Below are 21,774 nucleotides of genomic sequence, written 5' to 3'. Positions count from 1 at the left end.
TGTTTGGGAATATTTGCAAATGAAATTGGAAATGACCCCCCCCCCCCCCACCCCTTAAATTCGGGTTCTCCCCTCTAAATTTGTTTTGACAGCTATCACCACTGTGAACCCCTTATGTGAACAAACTGTGGCTGAATGGTTAAAGTGCTTGCCTTTCATGGACTGAAAAATTTTAGATTTCCGGGCGGTGGTTGTTTTGGGACTGTAGTGCCGTTTGCACAGCCGAACGTTTGTTAAAGATCACTTGTCTTCCACATGTATTATGTGCATGTCTGTCTTGTCTGTACACAACACATCGGAGCAATGTCAGTAATTTGGGTTGCCAGTAGTCAGTGGTTTACTCTGGGAATAAGTGAACAATTGTTAAGTACGGCATTAAACAGCAATCAGATTAATTAATAAATAAAGCATGTTCTTGTTCTTGTCTGCACAGGATAATTTTTAACTGATGTTAATGTGGGGTACATGTAAGTGACGTGCAAAGTGTGAGAGCTTTGTACAGCAAGGTGGTTTACTACACTTGTTTGTCCATAGTATTACTTTTCTTTTTTATATAAACTTAGACTCATATTAATTATTTATGTATCATTTACAGAGATTCTTGACCAATTACAGGAGATATGCATGAAAAAGGACCATAGTCATGACAAGATGGTAAATTTTACCCCCAAAATGAAAAATAACTGTGTTCAACTCTTTCATGCGATTATGTATTGTTAACTTAAGTACAGAATCCCTCTCACCAGTGCGGTCGCTGTGAGTTCAAGTCCAGCTCATGCTGGCTTCCTCTCTGACCGTATGTGGGAAGGTCTGCTAACAACCTGCAGATGGTCGTAATTTTCCCCCAGGCTTACTAAGCATGGACAATGGCTATACTCATGACATTGTTGTTGTTGTTGTCATCCAAGGGCTGTCTTTGCCACCCATACCTGTGTCTGCAGTATTACGACCTCCTCCAAGACGTCAACGTGAAGAGTTTTATGATTGGCGCCACCAATGTCCTGTTTAAACAGAAGAGACATCTTACTGACGTCATCGTGGATGTAAGTATTAGCACAGACAAGTTCCCATTGGCCACTTACCGTGGTGAGGAATTGTAAGACTGATCTTAAAGGTAAGATTGCTGTGTTGTAGTTGTTTTCGTAGGTAAGACATATGTAGAAAAAAGTAAGAAATAAGCTGAGAAAATCCAGGAACTTTTTTGTTGAGAGTATGCGGCGGCTTCTACGGGTAGGTTTATTTAACATATTGTGACCACAGTATTAATGCAATACTGGCATTAATCCATATCATTCATTCATTCATTCATTTCTACATGTGTGTATTAGGTAGCATAATATTGCTTGTTGTAGGGGAGCGATTGTGTACATTCATTTCTACATGTGTGTATTAGGTAGCATAATATTGCTTGTTGTAGGTGAGGGATTGTGTACATTCATTGCTACATGTGTGTATTAGGTAGCATAATATTGCTTGTTGTAGGTGAGCGATTGTGTACATTCATTGCTACATGTGTGTATTAGGTAGCATAATATTGCTTGTTGTAGGGGAGCAATTGTGTACATTCATTTCTATGTGTGTGTATTAGGTATCATAATATTGCTTGTTGTAGGGGAGTGATTGTGTACATTCATTGCTATGTGTGTGTATTAGGTAGCATAATATTGCTTGTTGTAGGGGAGCAATTGTGTACATTCATAGCTACATGTGTGTATTAGGTAGCATAATATTGCTTGTTGTAGGTGAGGGATTGTGTACATTCATTTCTATGTGTGTGTATTAGGTATCACAATATTGCTTGTTGTAGGTGAGCGATTGTGTACATTCATTGCTACATGTGTGTATTAGGTAGCATAATATTGCTTGTTGTAGGGGAGTGATTGTGCACATTCATTTTTACATGTGTGTATTAGGTAGCATAATATTGCTTGTTGTAGGGGAGCAATTGTGTACATTCATTTCTATGTGTGTGTATTAGGTAGCATAATATTGCTTGTTGTAGGTGAGGGATTGTGTACATTCATTGCTACATGTGTGTATTAGGTAGCATAATATTGCTTGTTGTAGGTGAGGGATTGTGGACGTTCATTGCTACATGTGTGTATTAGGTAGCATAATATTGCTTGTTTTAGGTGAGCGATTGTGTACATTCATTGTTACATGTGTGTATTAGGTGAATGATAGTACCATAACATTGCTTGTTGTAGGTGAACAGTTGTGTACATTCAATGCCACATATATGTAGTCCTGATTAATGGCAGCATTGATATGTTACAGGTGAATGATGGTAAGATAGACATCAGTGATGTAGAGTTACGGAAGCAGCTGCAGATGACCACTGCTGACCTGAGATTTGCTGACATATTGGTCAAGGCGGTTACTGAGGAGGAGAACAAGTTCCTGGAGGGTACAGGTCAGTGTGTGACCACTGTCACATAGCACAGTGGTTATTGTGGTGTGGGGAGGGAGGGGGAGAGGTATCCATGGGGTAAGGTTTGCTGATGTACTGGTCAAGGTGGTCACTGAGGAGGAGAAGTTCCTAGAGGGTACAGGTCAGTGTGTGACCACTGTCACATAGCACAGTGGTTATTATGGTGTGGGGAGGGAGGGGGAGAGGTATCCATGGGGTAAGGTTTGCTGATGTACTGGTCAAGGTGGTCACTGAGGAGGAGAAGTTCCTAGAGGGTACAGGTCAGTGTGTGACCACTGTCACATAGCACAGTGGTTATTGTAGTGTGAGGAGAGAGGGGGAGAGGTATCCACGGGGTAAGGTTTGGTGATGTACTGGTCAAGGTGGTCACTGAGGAGGAGAAGTTCGTAGAGGGTACAGGTCAGTGTGTGACCACTGTCACATAGCACAGTGGTTATTGTGGTGTGGAGAGGGAGGGGGAGATGTATCCACGGGGTAAGGTTTGCTGATGTACTGGTCAAGGCGGCTACTGAGGAGGAGAACAAGTTCCTGGAGGGTACAGGTCAGTGTGTGACCACTGTCACATAGCACAGTGGTTATTGTGGTGTTGGGAGGGAGGGGGAGAGGTATCCACGGGGTAAGGTTTGCTGATGTACTGGTCAAGGCGGCTACTGAGGAGGAGAACAAGTTCCTGGAGGGTACAGGTCAGTGTGTGACCACTGTCACATAGCACAGTGGTTATTGTGGTGTGGGGAGGGAGGGGGAGAGGTATCCACGGGGTAAGGTTTGCTGATGTACTGGTCAAAGTGGTCACTGAGGAGGAGAAGTTCCTAGAGGGTACAGGTCAGTGTGTGACCACTGTCACATAGCACAGTGGTTATTGTGGTGTGGGGAGGGAGGGGGAGAGGTATCCACGGGGTAAGGTTTGCTGATGTACTCGTCAAGGTGGTCCCTGAGGAGGAGAAGTTCCTAGAGGGTACAGGTCAGTGTGTGACCACTGTCACATAGCACAGTGGTTATTGTGGTGTGAGGAGGGAGCGGGGAGGTATCCATGGGGTAAGGTTTGCTGATGTACTGGTCAAGGTGGTCACTGAGGAGGAGAAGTTCCTAGAGGGTACAGGTCAGTGTGTGACCACTGTCACATAGCACAGTGGTTATTGTGGTGTGAGGAGGGAGCGGGGAGGTATCCATGGGGTAAGGTTTGCTGATGTACTGGTCAAGGTGGTCACTGAGGAGGAGAAGTTCCTAGAGGGTACAGGTCAGTGTGTGACCACTGTCACATAGCACAGTGGTTATTGTGGTGTGGGGAGGGAGGGGGAGAGGTATCCACGGGGTAAGGTTTGCTGATGTACTGGTCAAGGTGGTCACTGAGGAGGAGAAGTTCGTAGAGGGTAAAGGTCAGTGTGTAACCACTGTCACATAGAACAGTGGTTATTGTGGTGTGGGGAGGGAGGGGGAGAGGTATCCACGGGGTAAGGTTTGCTGATGTACTGGTCAAGGTGGTCACTGAGGAGGAGAAGTTCCTAGAGGGTAAAGGTCAGTGTGTAACCACTGTCACATAGAACAGTGGTTATTGTGGTGTGGGGAGGGAGGGGGGGAGGTATCCATGGGGTAAGGTTTGCTGATGTACTCGTCAAGGTGGTCACTTAGGAGGAGAAGTTCCTGGAGGGTACATGTCATTGTGTGACCACTGTCACATAGCAAAGTGGTTATTGTGGTGTGGAGAGGGAGGGGGAGAGGTATCCACGGGGTAAGGTTTGCTGATGTACTGGTCAAGGCGGGTACTGAGGAGGAGAACAAGTTCCTAGAGGGTACAGGTCAGTGTGTGACCACTGTCACATAGCACAGTGGTTATTGTGGTGTGGGGAGGGAGGTGGAGAGGTATCCATGGGGTAAGGTTTGCTGACGTACTGGTCAAGGTGGTCACTGAGGAGGAGAACAAGTTCGTAGAGGGTACAGGTCAGTGTGTGACCACTGTCACATAGCACAGTGGTTATTGTGGTGTGGGGAGGGAGGGGGAGAGGTATCCACGGGGTAAGGTTTGCTGATGTACCGGTCAAGGTGGTCCCTGAGGAGGAGAAGTTCGTAGAGGGTACAGGTCAGTGTGTGACCACTGTCACATAGCACAGTGGTTATTGTGGTGTGGGGAGGGAGGGGGGGAGGTATCCATGGGGTAAGGTTTGCTGATGTACTGGTCAAGGTGGTCACTGAGGAGGAGAAGTTCCTAGAGGGTACAGGTCAGTGTGTGACCACTGTCACATAGCACAGTGGTTATTGTGGTGTGAGGAGGGAGGGGGGGAGGTATCCATGGGGGAAGGTTTGCTGATGTACTGGTCAAGGTGGTCAGCGAGGAGGAGAAGTTCGTAGAGGGTACAGGTCAGTGTGTGACCACTGTCACATAGCACAGTGGTTATTGTGGTGTGAGGAGGGAGGGGAGGAGGTATCCATGGGGAAAGGTTTGCTGATGTACTGGTCAAGGTGGTCACTGAGGAGGAGAAGTTCCTAGAGGGTACAGGTCAGCGTGTGACCACTGTCACATAGTACAGTGGTTATTGTGGTATGGGGGCACGATGGAGAGGTGTCCATGGGGTTCGGTTTGCTGATGTACAAGTCAGGGTGATCACTGAGGAGGAGTAGTTCCTAGAGGGTGCAGTTCGTAGAGGGTACATAGCACAGTTTTTTCGGAAATTACCATTAAAGGCTGAAGAAGTGAAATTTTCCCACACTTTTGGAGGTCATGCGACACAAAACCGCTATAGCTGTAAAACTGAAAATGGCTGTGTGCAAGAGGCTGTACATGTACTCTATGTGTGCAGAAAATCATTAAAGTGTCTTAGTAAATGTGGGAGTTGCAGTTCTTGAAAAATTATCCAAAGGACAATTTACTATATTTGGCACTTTGACGTCCCCATGTTATATGATGCATTTAAGATGCATTTATGACTAGGGTAAATGTACAAACATTATAGGCATGCTACCCAAAGGAGTTCAAGTTCCTGATCATGAATCTGGTCTTACTTCTTTCCTGCTGCATTTAGTTTTGCAGCAAATCACGATCATATTGCCAAAAGGGCAATTTCCACCATATTTAGCAATCATGTGACAGAAAACTGTTACAGCTGTACTCTGTTTGGTACATCTACATACAGTGTACTTACAGTGCACTAATGACTAGACAGAACGTAGGCTTTCTAATTAAGTTGGTTATGTATCTGTACATGGACACCATTAAGGTAATTGGAAGTGACACCACTTAAACCCCAGAATCGCTGCTTTAGCAGCTATGTTTATGACTTAAATTTGTGTTAATTTTCTCCACAGAATGGGAAGGAGGAGACCAGTGGTTGAGGGCTCAGTTCAGGAGTTACCTGCTGGGATTACTCGCTGCCTCTACTGTCAGTGGTAAGCTTTGATGATTTCTTCACTGTTGGCAGAGATGGGTAATTTGAAATAAGAAATGACAGTCAAATACCCATATTTTCATATAACATTCTTTATCCAGTTCAGGGTAGACAGTGTCCCAATATGCAGTTTTATTAGCTCGCCTGTACAAAGTAAGGCGAGGGATTGTGAGAGGGGTAAAAAGCTTTTGTTTTAGCTCCTGTGTAATGGACTGACATACATGGATTGAAGGTTTAGCTTTTACTTTTAGCTCCTGAGTATGTATTATGGTAAATGGGCTCTCATTCATTGATTGAAGGTTAGGCTTTTTTGTTTAGCTCTCTAGTTTAGCTCTCTGGTTTAGCTCTCTAGTTTAGCTCTCTAGTTTAGCTCTCTGGTTTAGCTCTCTAGTTTAGCTCTCTAGTTTAGCTCTCTGGTTTAGCTCTCTGGTTTAGCTCTCTAGTTTAGCTCTCTAGTTTAGCTCTCTGGTTTAGCTCTCTAGTTTAGCTCTCTGGTTTAGCTCTCTGGTTTAGCTCTCTAGTTTAGCTCTCTAGTTTAGCTCTCTGGTTTAGCTCTCTAGTTTAGCTCTCTAGTTTAGCTCTCTGGTTTAGCTCTCTAGTTTAGCTCTCTAGTTTAGCTCTCTAGTTTAGCTCTCTGGTTTAGCTCTCTGGTTTAGCTCTCTAGGTTAGCTCTCTAGTTTAGCTCTCTAGTTTAGCTCTCTGGTTTAGCTCTCTGGTTTAGCTCTCTAGTTTAGCTCTCTAGTTTAGCTCTCTGGTTTAGCTCTCTGGTTTAGCTCTCTAGTTTAGCTCTCTAGTTTAGCTCTCTAGTTTAGCTCTCTAGTTTAGCTCTCTGGTTTAGCTCTCTAGTTTAGCTCTCTAGTTTAGCTCTCTGGTTTAGCTCTCTGGTTTAGCTCTCTGGTTTAGCTCTCTAGTTTAGCTCTCTAGTTTAGCTCTCTGGTTTAGCTCTCTGGTTTAGCTCTCTAGCTTAGCTCTCTAGTTTAGCTCTCTAGTTTAGCTCTCTGGTTTAGCTCTCTGGTTTAGCTCTCTAGTTTAGCTCTCTAGTTTAGCTCTCTAGCTTAGCTCTCTAGTTTAGCTCTCTAGTTTAGCTCTCTAGCTTAGCTCTCTAGTTTAGCTCTCTAGTTTAGCTCTCTAGTTTAAGGTATGGCATGTAAATGCACATTCTCAGATGGCAAGTTCATGTTTTTTTTTAAGCTCTTGTATATTGGGCTATCAGACGTAGATTGAAGGTTAGACTTTTTCTTTGCTCCCAAGTCTCCGGTATGATATGTTAATGCACATTTTTAGGTGGCAGGTTAAGCTTTTTTTAGCTCTAATATATTTTGCTATCACACGTGGGTTGAAGGTTAGGGTTTTTCTTTGCTCCCTAGTTTAAGGTATGGTGTGTGAATGTGCATCCTTGAATAGCAGGTTGAGGCTATTGAAGTGAAGAAGTGAAGAGTGACTTCACACATCAAATAATGTAGCTCTTTGGCAACAGTAATTAAGTTGGGTAGGACCATTGATGGACATCAGAATTTGATCAGACATGAATAATCATCTGGCTCTTCTGTCTTGCTCCATCCCTGTGATCAGTCAGTCCAGTGTAAATGAATTGGTACATGTGTTGTTTTCTTGTAGATGATCAGTTCTTTGATCAGTCAGTCCAGTGTAAATGAATTGGTATATGTGTTATTTTCTTGTAGATGATCAGTTCTTTGATCAGTCAGTCCAGTGTAAATGAATTGGTATATGTGTTATTTTCTTGTAGATGATCAGTTCTTTGATCACTCTGTCCAGTGTAAATGAATTGGTATATGTGTTATTTTCTTGTAGATGATCAGTTCTTTGATCAGTTAATCCAGTGTAAATGAATTGGTATATGTGTTATTTTCTTGTAGATGATCAGTTCTTTGATCAGTCAGTCCAGTGTAAATGAATTGGTATGTGTGTTATTTTCTTGTAGATGATCAGTTCTTTGATCAGTCAGTCCAGTGTAAATGAATTGGTATATGTGTTATTTTCTTGTAGATGATCAGTTCTTTGATCAGTCAGTCCAGTGTAAATGGATTGGTATATGTGTTATTTTCTTGTAGATGATCAGTTCTTTGATCAGTCAGTCCAGTGTAAATGAATTGGTACATGTGTTATTTACTTGTAGATGATCAGTTCTTTGATCAGTCAGTCCAGTGTAAATGAATTGGTATATGTGTTATTTTCTTGTAGATGATCAGTTCTTTTATCAGTCAGTCCAGTGTAAATGAATTGGTACATGTGTTATTTTCTTGTAGATGATCAGTTCTTTGATCAGTCAGTCCAGTGTAAATGAATTGGTGTATGTGTTATTTACTTGTAGATGATCAGTTCTTTGATCACTAAGTCCAGGTAAATGAATTGGTACATGTGTTATTTTCTTGTAGATGATCAGTTCTTTGATCAGTCAGTCCAGTGTAAATGAATTGGTATATGTGTTATTTTCTTGTAGATGATCAGTTCTTTGATCAGTCAGTCCAGTGTAAATGGATTGGTATATGTGTTATTTTCTTGTAGATGATCAGTTCTTTGATCAGTCAGCCCAGTGTAAATGAATTGGTATGTGTGTTATTTTCTTGTAGATGATCAGTTCTTTGATCAGTTAATCCAGTGTAAATGAATTGGTATATGTGTTATTTTCTTGTAGATGATCAGTTCTTTGATCAGTCAGTCCAGTGTAAATGAATTGGTATATATGTTATTTTCTTGTAGATGATCAGTTCTTTGATCAGTCAGTCCAGTGTAAATGAATTGGTATGTGTGTTATTTTCTTGTAGATGATCAGTTTTTTGATCAGTCAGTCCAGCGTAAGTGAATTGGTATATGTGCTATTTTCTTGCAGACGATCAGCTTCTTGACGACTTTGGCCAGGTGTACGTGAACACCTGGAAGATGACCCACAACTACAGGGTGTGGCACAGTTGTCCCCACCCAGGCATCAACCAGGCACAGCCAGGGTAAGGGATTGAGACTCCACCAAGCACATATCCCAAATCCTTACTGTTGTTTTGTGCCAGTACTAATGGTAAAGATAGAGTGGTCTCCCCTGACCCTTCATTATGATCATTGCTCCAGTCTCTGAATGCAGCTTCCATCATACATGAGAAAGCAGGCATTCAACCACTGACCAGCACCAAGTTACTCGGTGGCATCACCTGCATGTTGATAAATGTTTGAAGACGTTCTCTCTGTTTGATTTCAGACATCCATGTCAAGGAAACCTCAGTGTGAATGACATCAGAGTGCGTTTCACGAGGTATGTAATGACAGGAAGCTCAGTGTGAATGACATCAAAGTGCTCTTTACCGGGTGCATTGTATGTAAGCCAAGGGAACCTCAGCGTGAGTGACATCAGAGTGCTCTTGACCAGGTACATTGCATGTAAGCCACGGGAACCTCAGCGTGAATGACATCAGAGTGCTCTTTACCATGTACATTGTATGCAAGCAACAGGAACCTCAGCTTGAATGACATCAGAGTGCTCTTTACCAGGTATTTAAGCCACGGGAACCTCAGCGTGAATGACATCAGAGCACTCTTTACCAGGTACATTGTATGTAAGCCACGGGAACCTCAGCGTGAATGACATCAGAGTGCTCTTTACCAGGTACATTGTATGTAAGCCACGGGAACCTCAGTGTGAATGACATCAGAGCGCTCTTTAGCAGGTACATTGTATGTAAGCCACGGGAACCTCAGCATGAATGACATCAGAGCGCTCTTTAACAGGTACATTGTATGTAAGCCACGGGAACCTCAGTGTGAATGACATCAGAGTGCTCTTTACCAGGTACATTGTATGTAAGCCACGGGAACCTCAGCATGAATGACATCAGAGTGCTAACCTCAGTGTGAATGACATCAGAGCGCTCTTTACCAGGTACATTGTATGTAAGCCACAGGAACCTCAGCATGAATGACATCAGAGCGCTCTTTACCAGGTACATTGTATGTAAGTCACGGGAACCTCAGCATGAATGACATCAGAGCGCTCTTTACCAGGTACATTGTATGTAAGCCACGGGAACCTCAGCGTGAATGACATCAGAGTGCTCTTTACCAGGTACATTGTATGTAAGCCACGGGAACCTCAGCGTGAATGACATCAGAGTGCTCTTTACCAGGTACATTGTATGTAAGCCACGGGAACCTCAGTGTGAATGACATCAGAGCGCTCTTTACCAGGTACATTGTATGTAAGCCACGGGAACCTCAGCATGAATGACATCAGAGCGTTCTTTACCAGGTACATTGTATGTAAGCCACGGGAACCTCAGTGTGAATGACATCAGAGCGCTCTTTACCAGGTACATTGTATGTAAGCCACGGGAACCTCAGCATGAATGACATCAGAGCGCTCTTTACCAGGTACATTGTATGTAAGCCACGGGAACCTCAGCGTGAATGACATCAGAGGGCTCTTTACCAGGTACATTGTATGTAAGCCACGGGAACCTCAGGGTGAATGACATCAGAGCGCTCTTTACCAGGTACATTGTATGTAAGCCACGGGAACCTCTGCGTGAATGACATCAGAGTGCTCTTTACCAGGTACATTGTATGTAAGCCACGGGAACCTCAGCGTGAATGACATCAGAGCGCTCTTTACCAGGTACATTGTATGTAAGCCACGGGAACCTCAGTGTGAATGACATCAGAGTGCTAACCTCAGTGTGAATGACATCAGAGCGCTCTTTACCAGGTACATTGTATGTAAGCCACGGGAACCTCAGCGTGAATGACATCAGAGCGCTCTTTACCCGGTACATTGTATGTAAGCCACGGGAACCTCAGTGTGAATGACATCAGAGTGCTCTTTACCAGGTACATTGTATGTAAGCCACGGGAACCTCAGTGTGAATGACATCAGAGCGCTCTTTACCAGGTACATTGTATGTAAGCCACGGGAACCTCAGCGTGAATGACATCAGAGTCTCTTTACCAGGTACATTGTATGTAAGCCACGGGAACCTCAGCGTGAATGACATCAGAGCGCTGTTTACCAGGTACATTGTATGTAAGCCACGGGAACCTCAGTGTGAATGACATCAGAGCGTTCTTTACCAGGTACATTGTATGTAAGCCACGGAAACCTCAGCGTGAATGACATCAGGGTGCTCTTTACCAGGTATTTAAGCCACGCGAACCTCAGGGTGAATGACATCAGAGCGCTCTTTACCAGGTACATTGTATGTAAGCCACTGGAACCTCAGTGTGAATGACATCAGAGCGCTCTTTAACAGGTACATTGTATGTAAGCCACGGGAACCTCTGTGTGAATGATGTCAGAGCGCTCTTTACCAGGTACATTGTATGTAAGCCACGGGAACCTCAGTGTGAATGACATCAGAGCGCTCTTTAACAGGTACATTGTATGTAAGCCACGGGAACCTCAGCGTGAATGACATCAGAGTGCTCTTTACGAGGTACATTGTATGTAAGCCACGGGAACCTCAGTGTGAATGACATCAGAGCGCTCTTTAACAGGTACATTGTATGTAAGCCACGGGAACCTCTGTGTGAATGATGTCAGAGCGCTCTTTACCAGGTACATTGTATGTAAGCCACGGGAACCTCAGTGTGAATGACATCAGAGCGCTCTTTACCAGGTACATTGTATGTAAGCCACGGGAACCTCAGCGTGAATGACATCAGAGCGCTGTTTACCAGGTACATTGTATGTAAGCCACGGGAACCTCAGTGTGAATGACATCAGAGCGTTCTTTACCAGGTACATTGTATGTAAGCCACGGGAACCTCAGCGTGAATGACATCAGAGTGCTCTTTACCAGGTACATTGTATGTAAGCCACGGGAACCTCAGTGTGAATGACATCAGAGTGCTCTTTACCAGGTACATTGTATGTAAGCCACGGGAACCTCAGTGCGAATGACATCAGAGCGCTCTTTAGCAGGTACATTGTATGTAAGCCACGGGAACCTCAGCATGAATGACATCAGAGCGCTCTTTACCAGGTACATTGTATGTAAGCCACGGGAACCTCAGCATGAATGACATCAGAGTGCTAACCTCAGTGTGAATGACATCAGAGCGCTCTTTACCAGGTACATTGTATGTAAGCCACGGGAACCTCAGCATGAATGACATCAGAGCGCTCTTTACCAGGTACATTGTATGTAAGCCACGGGAACCTCAGTGTGAATGACATCAGAGCGCTCTTTACCAGGTACATTGTATGTAAGCCACGGGAACCTCAGCATGAATGACATCAGAGCGCTCTTTACCAGGTACATTGTATGTAAGCCACGGGAACCTCAGCGTGAATGACATCAGAGGGCTCTTTACCAGGTACATTGTATGTAAGCCACGGGAACCTCAGGGTGAATGACATCAGAGCGCTCTTTACCAGGTACATTGTATGTAAGCCACGGGAACCTCAGCGTGAATGACATCAGAGCGCTCTTTACCAGGTACATTGTATGTAAGCCACGGGAACCTCAGCGTGAATGACATCAGAGCGCTCTTTACCAGGTACATTGTATGTAAGCCACGGGAACCTCAGTGTGAATGACATCAGAGTGCTAACCTCAGTGTGAATGACATCAGAGCGCTCTTTACCAGGTACATTGTATGTAAGCCACGGGAACCTCAGCGTGAATGACATCAGAGCGCTCTTTACCCGGTACATTGTATGTAAGCCACGGGAACCTCAGTGTGAATGACATCAGAGTGCTCTTTACCAGGTACATTGTATGTAAGCCACGGGAACCTCAGTGTGAATGACATCAGAGCGCTCTTTACCAGGTACATTGTATGTAAGCCACGGGAACCTCAGCGTGAATGACATCAGAGTCTCTTTACCAGGTACATTGTATGTAAGCCACGGGAACCTCAGCGTGAATGACATCAGAGTGCTCTTTACCAGGTACATTGTATGTAAGCCACGGGAACCTCAGCGTGAATGACATCAGAGTCTCTTTACCAGGTACATTGTATGTAAGCCACGGGAACCTCAGCGTGAATGACATCAGAGTGCTCTTTACCAGGTACATTGTATGTAAGCCACGGGAACCTCAGCATGAATGACATCAGAGCGCTCTTTACCAGGTACATTGTATGTAAGCCACAGGAACCTCAGTGTGAATGACATCAGAGTGCTCTTTACCAGGTACATTGTATGTAAGCCACGGGAACCTCAGTGTGAATGACATCAGAGTGTTCTTTACGAGGTACATTGTATGTAAGCCACGGGAACCTCAGGCTGAATGACATCAGGGTGCTGTTTACCAGGTATTTAAGCCACGGGAACCTCAGCATGAATGACATCAGGGTGCTCTTTACCAGGTACATTGCATGTAAGCCATGGGATCCTCAGGGTTCCCAAGCCAAGTATGTAAGCCAAAGGAACCTCAGTGTGAATGACATCAGAGTCTCTTTAACAGGTGCATTGCATGTAAGCCATGGGAACTTCAGCGTGAATGACATCAGAGTGCTCTTTACCAGATACATTGTATGTAAGCCACAGGAACCTCAGTGTGAATGACATCAGAATACTCTTTACCAGGTACATTGTGTGTAAGCCACAGGACATCAGTCTTAAAACTTTAAAAATCTGCAAAAATCAGCATTTTGCCCAGTTAATTCCATGTTATTTATCACCTCTTAGTCCTTTTGAGGAACCCAGATGCTCAAAGTTATGAATATTCTGCTTGGTTTGCAGTGCTATGCAGAACTCAGACCGAGGCAGGAAGATAAATTCTGCCATGGCGCAGACTGGCAAGTATGTGGCTCAGACTGGACGTGCTGTAGGTATGTACACACCCTCATCTACAAGGGAACCTGGGGGCTGTTTCTCTAAGGGAACTTCCATCAGTCTTAGGCTTAGCCTCAGACTCATCTAGTTATAAAATTTGCAATGTCATCATTTCTCAGAACAAATCTACGCTCTTGACAGGTAATATTTTTTTTGCCCCTTGCTGCCATAAAACTCAACAGAATGGCTGTTCATGCAATCTATTTATGCATCTGTGATTTGCATGGTTGAAGGTTTGTCAGTATCTTGCCAAAGGTGGGTGGTTTAGCCCAGTCACTCAGGCTTCCTCCACCCATATTAACGACTGATAAATCAAAATCTGGAAATTTGGGGCAGTAGTTCCATGTACATTCTGAAATAAATGCCTTAGGCACAATTCTCTTTTTCAAAGATTACGTTGTAAGTAAGTGGTAATGATAATGTTTAATGGTGGTTATCATGGTTATGATAATGGTTAATGGTGGTTATCATGGTAATGATAATGTTTAATGGTGGTTATCATGGTTATGATAATGTTTAATGGTGGTTATCATGGTTATGATAATGTTTAATGGTGGTTATCATGAAAGACCTGAGTCGTAGGGGAAAACCTGGACTTGTGAGGGGGGGGCGTAGGTGTGGAGGGGGAGGTGTACTGGGATCAGAGTCTGTTCATACACTAACCCTTCTAATTTTGGGACATCTGATCTCCCCTTTTTTAGCCAGTACACATGTACCGGTCACAGGAACACACATTTTTCTTCCTTCATGTGGCTAGTCCATGTACTGAACATATCCTTACTTCTCTGAACAGAGAGAGAAATGTCATTTTTTTGCTTTCAATGCTGCTTATATCCATCCCAAAAATAAGAAGATTTAGGGTACACGATTTTGCCCAGGCAAATTGTTCTAAGGTATTAGAGTGCCAATTTGCTACAAAGGTAACCCAGTCACTCTGGTTTGTTCCACCCATATTAAAGACTGAAATTGAATTGGTAAGAGTTTTACAGACGTAATTCTGTTTGCACCACACTCACACTAGTTTTCATGAAGTTATCATATACAGCTTTGATTTTCCTGTTTTTATCAATGGTCATTAGAGTCCTCTAAGTAAATTTCCCCTGCAGCTACATAGCATATTGATCCTTTTTCACATATAGCCTGTATAGATATGTGGGAAGTATTTCCTATATCCACATTCTAGTGTTTCTTTCAATTTTTTAATTCCAGATTTAAAATTATTTTTTGACATAGGTCAGGGAGTTCACAGTATATTTTGGTCACAGGGGTATTTCATATGCAACAGAAAAAGTTGTGTGTGCCAGTTAGAATTCTTCTACTTACAAAAGCATTAACTCTCTTTAGACTTTAACCACAGTTTGATTACAAGCTTTGTGAGTTGTTTTTCTCTTTTCAGGTGGAGCCTTCAACCAGGCCAAATCTACAGTTTCATCATGGATAAGCAACTGGAGATCCTGACCAGAAGGAGATGCTGGAAAAGTCTTATGATGAGAAACTAAAATAATGCCAGAAGGAGATGCTGGAAAAGTCTTATGATGAGAAACTAAAATAATGCCAGAAGGAGATGCTGGAAGAGGCTTATGATGAGAAACTAAAATAATGCCAGAAGGAGATGCTGGAAGAGGCTTATGATGAGAAACTAAAATAATGCCAGAAGGAGATGCTGGAAAAGTCTTATGATGAGAAACTAAAATAATGCCAGAAGGAGATGCTGGAAGAGGCTTATGATGAGAAACTAAAATAATGCCAGAAGGAGATGCTGGAAAAGTCTTATGATGAGAAACTAAAATAATGCCAGAAGGAGATGCTGGAAATGGCCATTATATGAAACGGGCAAAAAGGCAGTGATGAAAGATTAGGAAACGGCCAAGTGGACTGGGTTTTGACTAAAAGGCTTTTGTGAAAGACTTCTTTATATTGTGTTCTTTGAGCTCAAAAAGACAGTTTGCAAATTCTCTGTATTGACTGTTAAATAAAAAAAAAAAGCCCTGAGGGAGAAGGTGTGAGAAGATGATGGACAGAAACTGCAAAGTTCCCATGATGAAAAGCTCGACACATCCCCATATGGATAAACAGAAAGGTCATTTTTGACATGCAGTTTTGATAATTTACTATGTCATCATGTTCAGCTGTCGAATGTGGTATGTGGGTTAACAGGTAATTTGATTTTAATTTACATTTAGAGTCCCAGTTTCATTCATAAGATGTGCCATGTAGTAAAGAATGGATTTTCATACCAGCAATGTCACATATATTGATTGATGTACATGTAACTTTCGAAACATCAGTGGTTGGCTTGGAGATCTTAATTATGGTAGAATGATAGCATCTAATCGCTGCGGGAAGACTAACTATGTTGAACAGCCCTTGGGCTATGTCTGGCTGCTGATTGTATTTAATGTCAGGTCAAACAAAAAGTTTAATGCCGTCAATGAAGTTGTTATATAATATTCACACACCCACTCATACGCTGTATACACCAGTCTGCCTGTCACCAAGACATACAGCTCGCAATTTGACTCCTGGCTGTGATAAAAGCAAAGGCGGTGAAATCCAGTCAGCGTGCAGGCCATATCGGAGAAATCTTTGCGTACAGTTTCTGATTGTCAAAATTTCAACTCGGTTTCTATCAGTTTAACGTTTTTTTAGCAGCAGTACTGTCAAAGTGGCGCTAAGCGATGATTTATTTACCCTTATTAACACTTTTGTTGTGTGGAATGCTCCCATATTGTTGTCAACACATTGTTTGATAATGATTTAGACACTCGCTGTTTGCGGGGCTTTAGTCAGTGAGCCGTTGAATGCCTTAATGTTCTTTGGTCCACTTGCCTTTCACCGATATGGTGAGCATATATGTAAGTTACTCGTGGGAAACCTGAAATAGTAGAGGTCCAAGTGTTGACCGAAGTGCACTTCACACCTATGTATGTGCACTTCACACCTATGTATGAACTTCGACATGTATGTTGTGGGAGGATGTAGGACCTGTAATGTTCCCGGGACGAAGGTGTACATGTTTTTTTACGGTGATTTAAGCTCTACTTCCTATTTTACATTTGTACATTATACACATTAATTTAAATATGATAATGAGTTCTGCATCTTTGTTTACTCATTAAATGTGGGATGTAAATTGGAGAATATATCCCATGGTTAATTCGACGGTTACATGCAACATTATAATTAATCCCGAAAATGTGTTGAATAAAAAAAAAAGTCTCGTCACAGGATAGTCTTGTGATTGAGATGTTCAGCACTTTGCCAACCAGGACTTATCATGTTTTTATGCAAGTCGTGTATCGTCTTATTTTACTAATTTTATCTGTTATTGTCACGAATAATATTTACCGGCAATAACGGATATGTACACACGAGTTCGAGTGTCATCACGCGGAGTTCATATTTGTAATGGAAAGTCACACTCCTTACAGCGCATGCGCTGCCTTTTACGCTCGCTTAATATCACTGCCAACGCTATGAGATATTTCTGCAACCCACGCACGCTGCTGTGTCCGCTGACGCCACAGGTACCTATGTTTACCTTTTAGCAGTATGAGCATGGTTTCTCTGATATAGCCTATCCGATGGCCTCATAAACATTCGAGCTTTAAAAAATGATGTATAGAGCTACCAAGCAGGTCAGAACAAAATGGCTGTTCCTGTCTCATCACCGCGAACCGTGTTACCTTAGCGTGGGACGAAGGTGTACATGTTTTTTTACGGTGTTGTTCAAGATGTCAGTACAGAATTTGCTGGTGGCGGCTGTGATGTAAAACGAACGCAGAAAGCGGCGCAGGCGATGTAAGAAGTGTGATAGAAGGTATATGTAGAGAGGAAAGGTATAATACAGAAGATTGTATAAGGCATATTCAGAATCATACGGAACATTTGTCCGTGCATAGCACGCTGGGGGAAAAATAGAAGTTGAATTTGAGGAAATTGGGATCTGAAAGTCGATGTCGATTCTGATTGGTTCGTTGAGAAATAGGCAAGTCCAAACTATGCCTAACCTAAGCTGAATTTTAGGTAGGGCGGATTTGTTCAAGCGTGACCTAGACTGTCGGATTTAATTGAGGAAACCTGATCTTCACTGTCAGCCAGTCAGCGTCGATTCTGCATCCTATAAAGCTGGGAAGTGCGGAACGAATCGTTCCTTGCGGACATGGAGTTCCTGATTTCAAAATGTGGGATATTATTATCTAAAAAGAGAATCCAAAACTGGCAACTTGCATTGTTAATAAAAGAAGATTGAAAAGTATAATCGTGTACATCCATCCATGTTGCTACATGACGTGTTATTCGATGTCAAATGTGGATATGCTTGTCTTATATAGTTACTAATGGAATTTGAAAATGTTTTCTTGGGATTACGCCTGGATAAGGATTTAAAGTACATAGGCACTATAACCACTAAAGCTAGCAGTGATGTTTATATACCAGTGAATACCTGGATGTAAATGTAAAACACCGATATCTACAGATATGTTATGATATAGCATAGGATTATGAATGTATATACATTTATCAGCACAAAGTTGTGTAATATAATGATTTTAGATAATTTATTAATTTCTCTGTAATACACATTGTTATATCAATCCCAGTTTGAGAGTCTATCTTACAACAGAAATAAACAGTGCTAGCACCTTAGAAGCTAAAGTTGGACTAGATATAGTCCAAGCTTTGGCGGGTAGTGTATATCAGCTTGATCAGGTAGACTGTGTACACTTGACGAAATCGACATAGACTAGCAGCGAAAGCTGGGGCTATACTTATTCCAGCGTTTGTCGCTAAGGTGCTGGCAACGTTTGTCCAAACCCTAACCTTACCGCCACTGTTTATTGTTCGTATTGCTGGAGTAAATCACTTTGAGATGAGATTCATTTTTTTCCACATTTTTGTATAATTTGAAACAGTCCCCGCTATTTTCTGTTTGTTCTATTTTTTCACAAAGTTCTTGGACATTTAACAATACACATACATCAATGCGTTGTGCGTTTTAAATGCAGAATTTTCAGTCTTTCCTATGAATGTTTTTATAAGCTGCATATCCTTCCCTTAGAGCTTATTGTTACGTGATACTATACCTTGGTACATGTCACCGCTCTGGTTTTACTCTCTGTGCTGTACTTCTTTAATTATAATGTATCCATGGGATTCTCTATCACTTTTAAAAAGTTGATCTTGGCGTTGGACTACAGGATTTCAGTCCACGTGATTTTTTCTTGGAGAGCATTACAGTGATTTTGTAAACTTACGTAAAATACACGTGTTTTTGTCCCTCGTCGTCATCTTTGTTGTAAAGTTGCATCTGTAAGACTTAAAATCTGATATTGAAAGTGGCAATCTATTGACTGGATTAGGTGTCCTGCCCGCACAAACCAGGATTCTTCTGTTGGACTAAGCATCCCCGAGGCCTGGTCCCTTTGCTTTGTTTTAATTTGTTTATTTATTTAATTGTCATTTTACGCCGTAATCAAGAATATTTCACATACGACGGCAAACAACGTTATGGCCGGAGGAAACCGGGCAGAGCCGAGGGAAACCCAAGACCATTCGCAGATTGCAGGCAGACCTTCCCGCGTACTGCATTGTTTTGATGTGATGACAATACAGAATTTTGATGCGTTCTAGACTAGTCGACGTCTAATAAATATTCTGTTACCCTTCAATGACTTTTTATTACATACAACGCACTGCTTGGCTCTGTGCCAAGTGCGTATTATCGGAGTCATTAGATACCCCCCATCACGAGGCAGAAGCGTTTGACTTCTGAACGAGTCTATTGTAGTTCTATGGGTGGATAGAGGTTGTTGTTTACATTGAATAAAGCAGACGACAAATATAAACAAAGAAACAAAAGAACCACAAACCATGGTATGGCCATCAACCAATGGGTCACAAAACGATCGGATCCATGATGTCTGATATTTCCCGCGAAACAAAACTTAGTCGCCGGTACACGAACGACTGCGTCCGGGCTACGACAACCACAATTCTTGCTGATATTGGGGTTTCTGTTATGGACGTTATCTATGTGACAGGTCACCGCAATGAATCCAGTGTACGGAGTTATGTGACCAAACCGTTCGTTTCGAAACGCCGTGAAATTAGCAATACCTTGCATGCTTCAAGTGTGTTCTCAGAAAATGCTGAAAGTGAAAATGCCATTGAGAATACTCGCATGTCAGTCACGCCACTCCCAGTGCAAATGCCCGACGCTGTCGACTGTAGTGTTACACTTAACGGTAGAAATACCATCCAAATGGCAAAATCCCAGTTTTCAGTCACGCCTCAAAGTTTTGGAGGGGTGTTCAACAATGCGACAATAAATAAGAGCACAGTTCACATCAACTTCACATCCTCTGGATAGATCGTCCTTTTCATCTCCCAATCCTTGTTTGATGTTTATCCGTGTTAAGCTGTTGTTTTTTTTCCGCAATGTTCAGTCCATTTACTCATGTTTTCTCTCCGCAAACGCTATTGCCTGACTGCCGCCAATATATTGCCGTTGATCCAGATCTTCAAATTTGGTACATCTTGTGACCTTCATGCATGAGTGTGACGCGTATATTTTACGTAACTGGTACGAGGGAATGAGTGAACCGTGCACAGGGCTGGTTTAATGCACATATAACTTTGTACAGATTGCGTCATTACAAATTTAAATTGTGATAGCCATCCATTGTATTTCACAATACTATAAAGGCAAATCATATTTATCCTCATGATACCTTGAACATATAAATTGTAATATATTTATTTGCTTACTTATAATAAGCATAAACACGTATCTATGATGTTATTGTTTTGTTATTTATCAACATGTTGAAAAACTAATATTGAAGTGAAAATGTGAACTGAAGTGTTCCATTATTTCAACATTCGTTACTCAGTGTTATTGAATTTGATACAGAATACAACACGACCGCAAAGCTTTTACACAAGCATACCAAATAAAATTCAGTATCAAACTATTGTGAACCTAATTTTGTGTTTCAATTATTTTTTTTTCGTATGTAATTCAAACTTTAATTTCGTTTAAACAGCTGAGCTCCCCACTTTTTTTTTGTCGTTTTGCTGATGCCAGAGGTTTCCAGCTCCTTTAGCTCTGTCAGACAGAGTTTGGGAAAACTTTTGATCTGCCCGAACTCTCGCTGCCACCAACGAGCGACCTCCCCGGCTCACTGTAAGTGTGGTCGCTGTTTGACACCGTGCCTATCTCACCGAAGCCTACCCTGATAACAGCGTCTTAGCTGAAATATGAAAGCAACCCTGCAAATGTTTTATTTTATAGTGTTATATTTTATAGTCTCTTCCACATCGATTTGATGTAACACTACCGTTTGATTACCCTGATGCGAACATTATTTTTTAAGCAACTAAGACCACTGATTTTTTGTTGTTTATTGCTGTTTGTTTTTAACCAAATTTTGTCTAATGACTGGTGCAAGGGGACGTGTACGTTGCTGCTTTTTAAACCTATACATGAACAGTTATAAAATTCTGATTGAGGTATATTGACAAGAGGCATGATTTCAACGGTAATATGTTTAACCATATGTAAACTACCACACTGTAGTCACTGTTGTGGTTTTATTTTCTATGGTGTAATCTTTTATATTACATGGTGTCTTCGACATGTCATGTTGACAGCGAGGATAAACACCCCAGGGGCAAAGTCTTTCCCATGTGTGACGTACTTTGCAGAAGACGTGGCAATCGATGGGTTGTCTGTTTTTCTGACATCACTGCCTGCCTCATCACCCCGACCCCAATGACCTCGGCGTGGTTCATGATTTCTGTACCAAATTTGCGAGTGGTGGCCGTGATGTAAACCCGAAGGTACAGAGCAACGCATGAGCTGTAAGGAATATGATCAAATACCGCGCAAACTGTGCCGCGAACGTCGTCGGTCGCTCATTGTCGCCAAGGCTCCACGTACATTCAGAGCGACGGAATCTATAAATTCTCTGTTGGAGACCTGCGTCTGGTGCGTCCTGGGAAACTGAACGACAACAAGGTTAAGATAACTAAAAATGGTTTTCTGAATTTGATTTTTGTCTTTTTTTTCTCACATATATCGACACTTTTCGTCTGTGCATATTGCTTCTTGTATTGTTTAACAATGGCCTGTAATACGAAATTGGTAATGAGGTTAAAAGATTTCAGACGTAAAT

General features: G+C 42.3%; 1 protein-coding gene across 1 annotated transcript in view; it reads left to right on the top strand.

Moving 5' to 3' along the window:
• The window catches only part of LOC135477552 (late secretory pathway protein AVL9 homolog), a 38,635-nt gene extending 18,110 nt beyond the window's left edge, over window positions 1-20,525 (top strand). Inside the window, exons 9-15 of the mRNA XM_064757697.1 lie at window positions 909-1,043; window positions 2,278-2,413; window positions 5,732-5,812; window positions 8,663-8,777; window positions 9,023-9,076; window positions 13,502-13,590; window positions 14,991-20,525. Coding sequence (XP_064613767.1) covers window positions 909-1,043; window positions 2,278-2,413; window positions 5,732-5,812; window positions 8,663-8,777; window positions 9,023-9,076; window positions 13,502-13,590; window positions 14,991-15,052 — 672 coding nt within the window. The 3' untranslated portion in view covers window positions 15,053-20,525. The remainder of the gene's footprint in view (window positions 1-908; window positions 1,044-2,277; window positions 2,414-5,731; window positions 5,813-8,662; window positions 8,778-9,022; window positions 9,077-13,501; window positions 13,591-14,990) is intronic.
• The last annotated feature ends 1,249 nt before the right edge of the window (window positions 20,526-21,774 follow it).

This window comes from Liolophura sinensis, chromosome 11 (genome assembly GCF_032854445.1).
Source record: "Liolophura sinensis isolate JHLJ2023 chromosome 11, CUHK_Ljap_v2, whole genome shotgun sequence".
NCBI lineage: Eukaryota > Metazoa > Mollusca > Polyplacophora > Chitonida > Chitonidae > Liolophura > Liolophura sinensis.
Note: the sequence above shows the minus strand (reverse complement) of the source record. Positions and strands in the feature narration are given on the sequence as shown.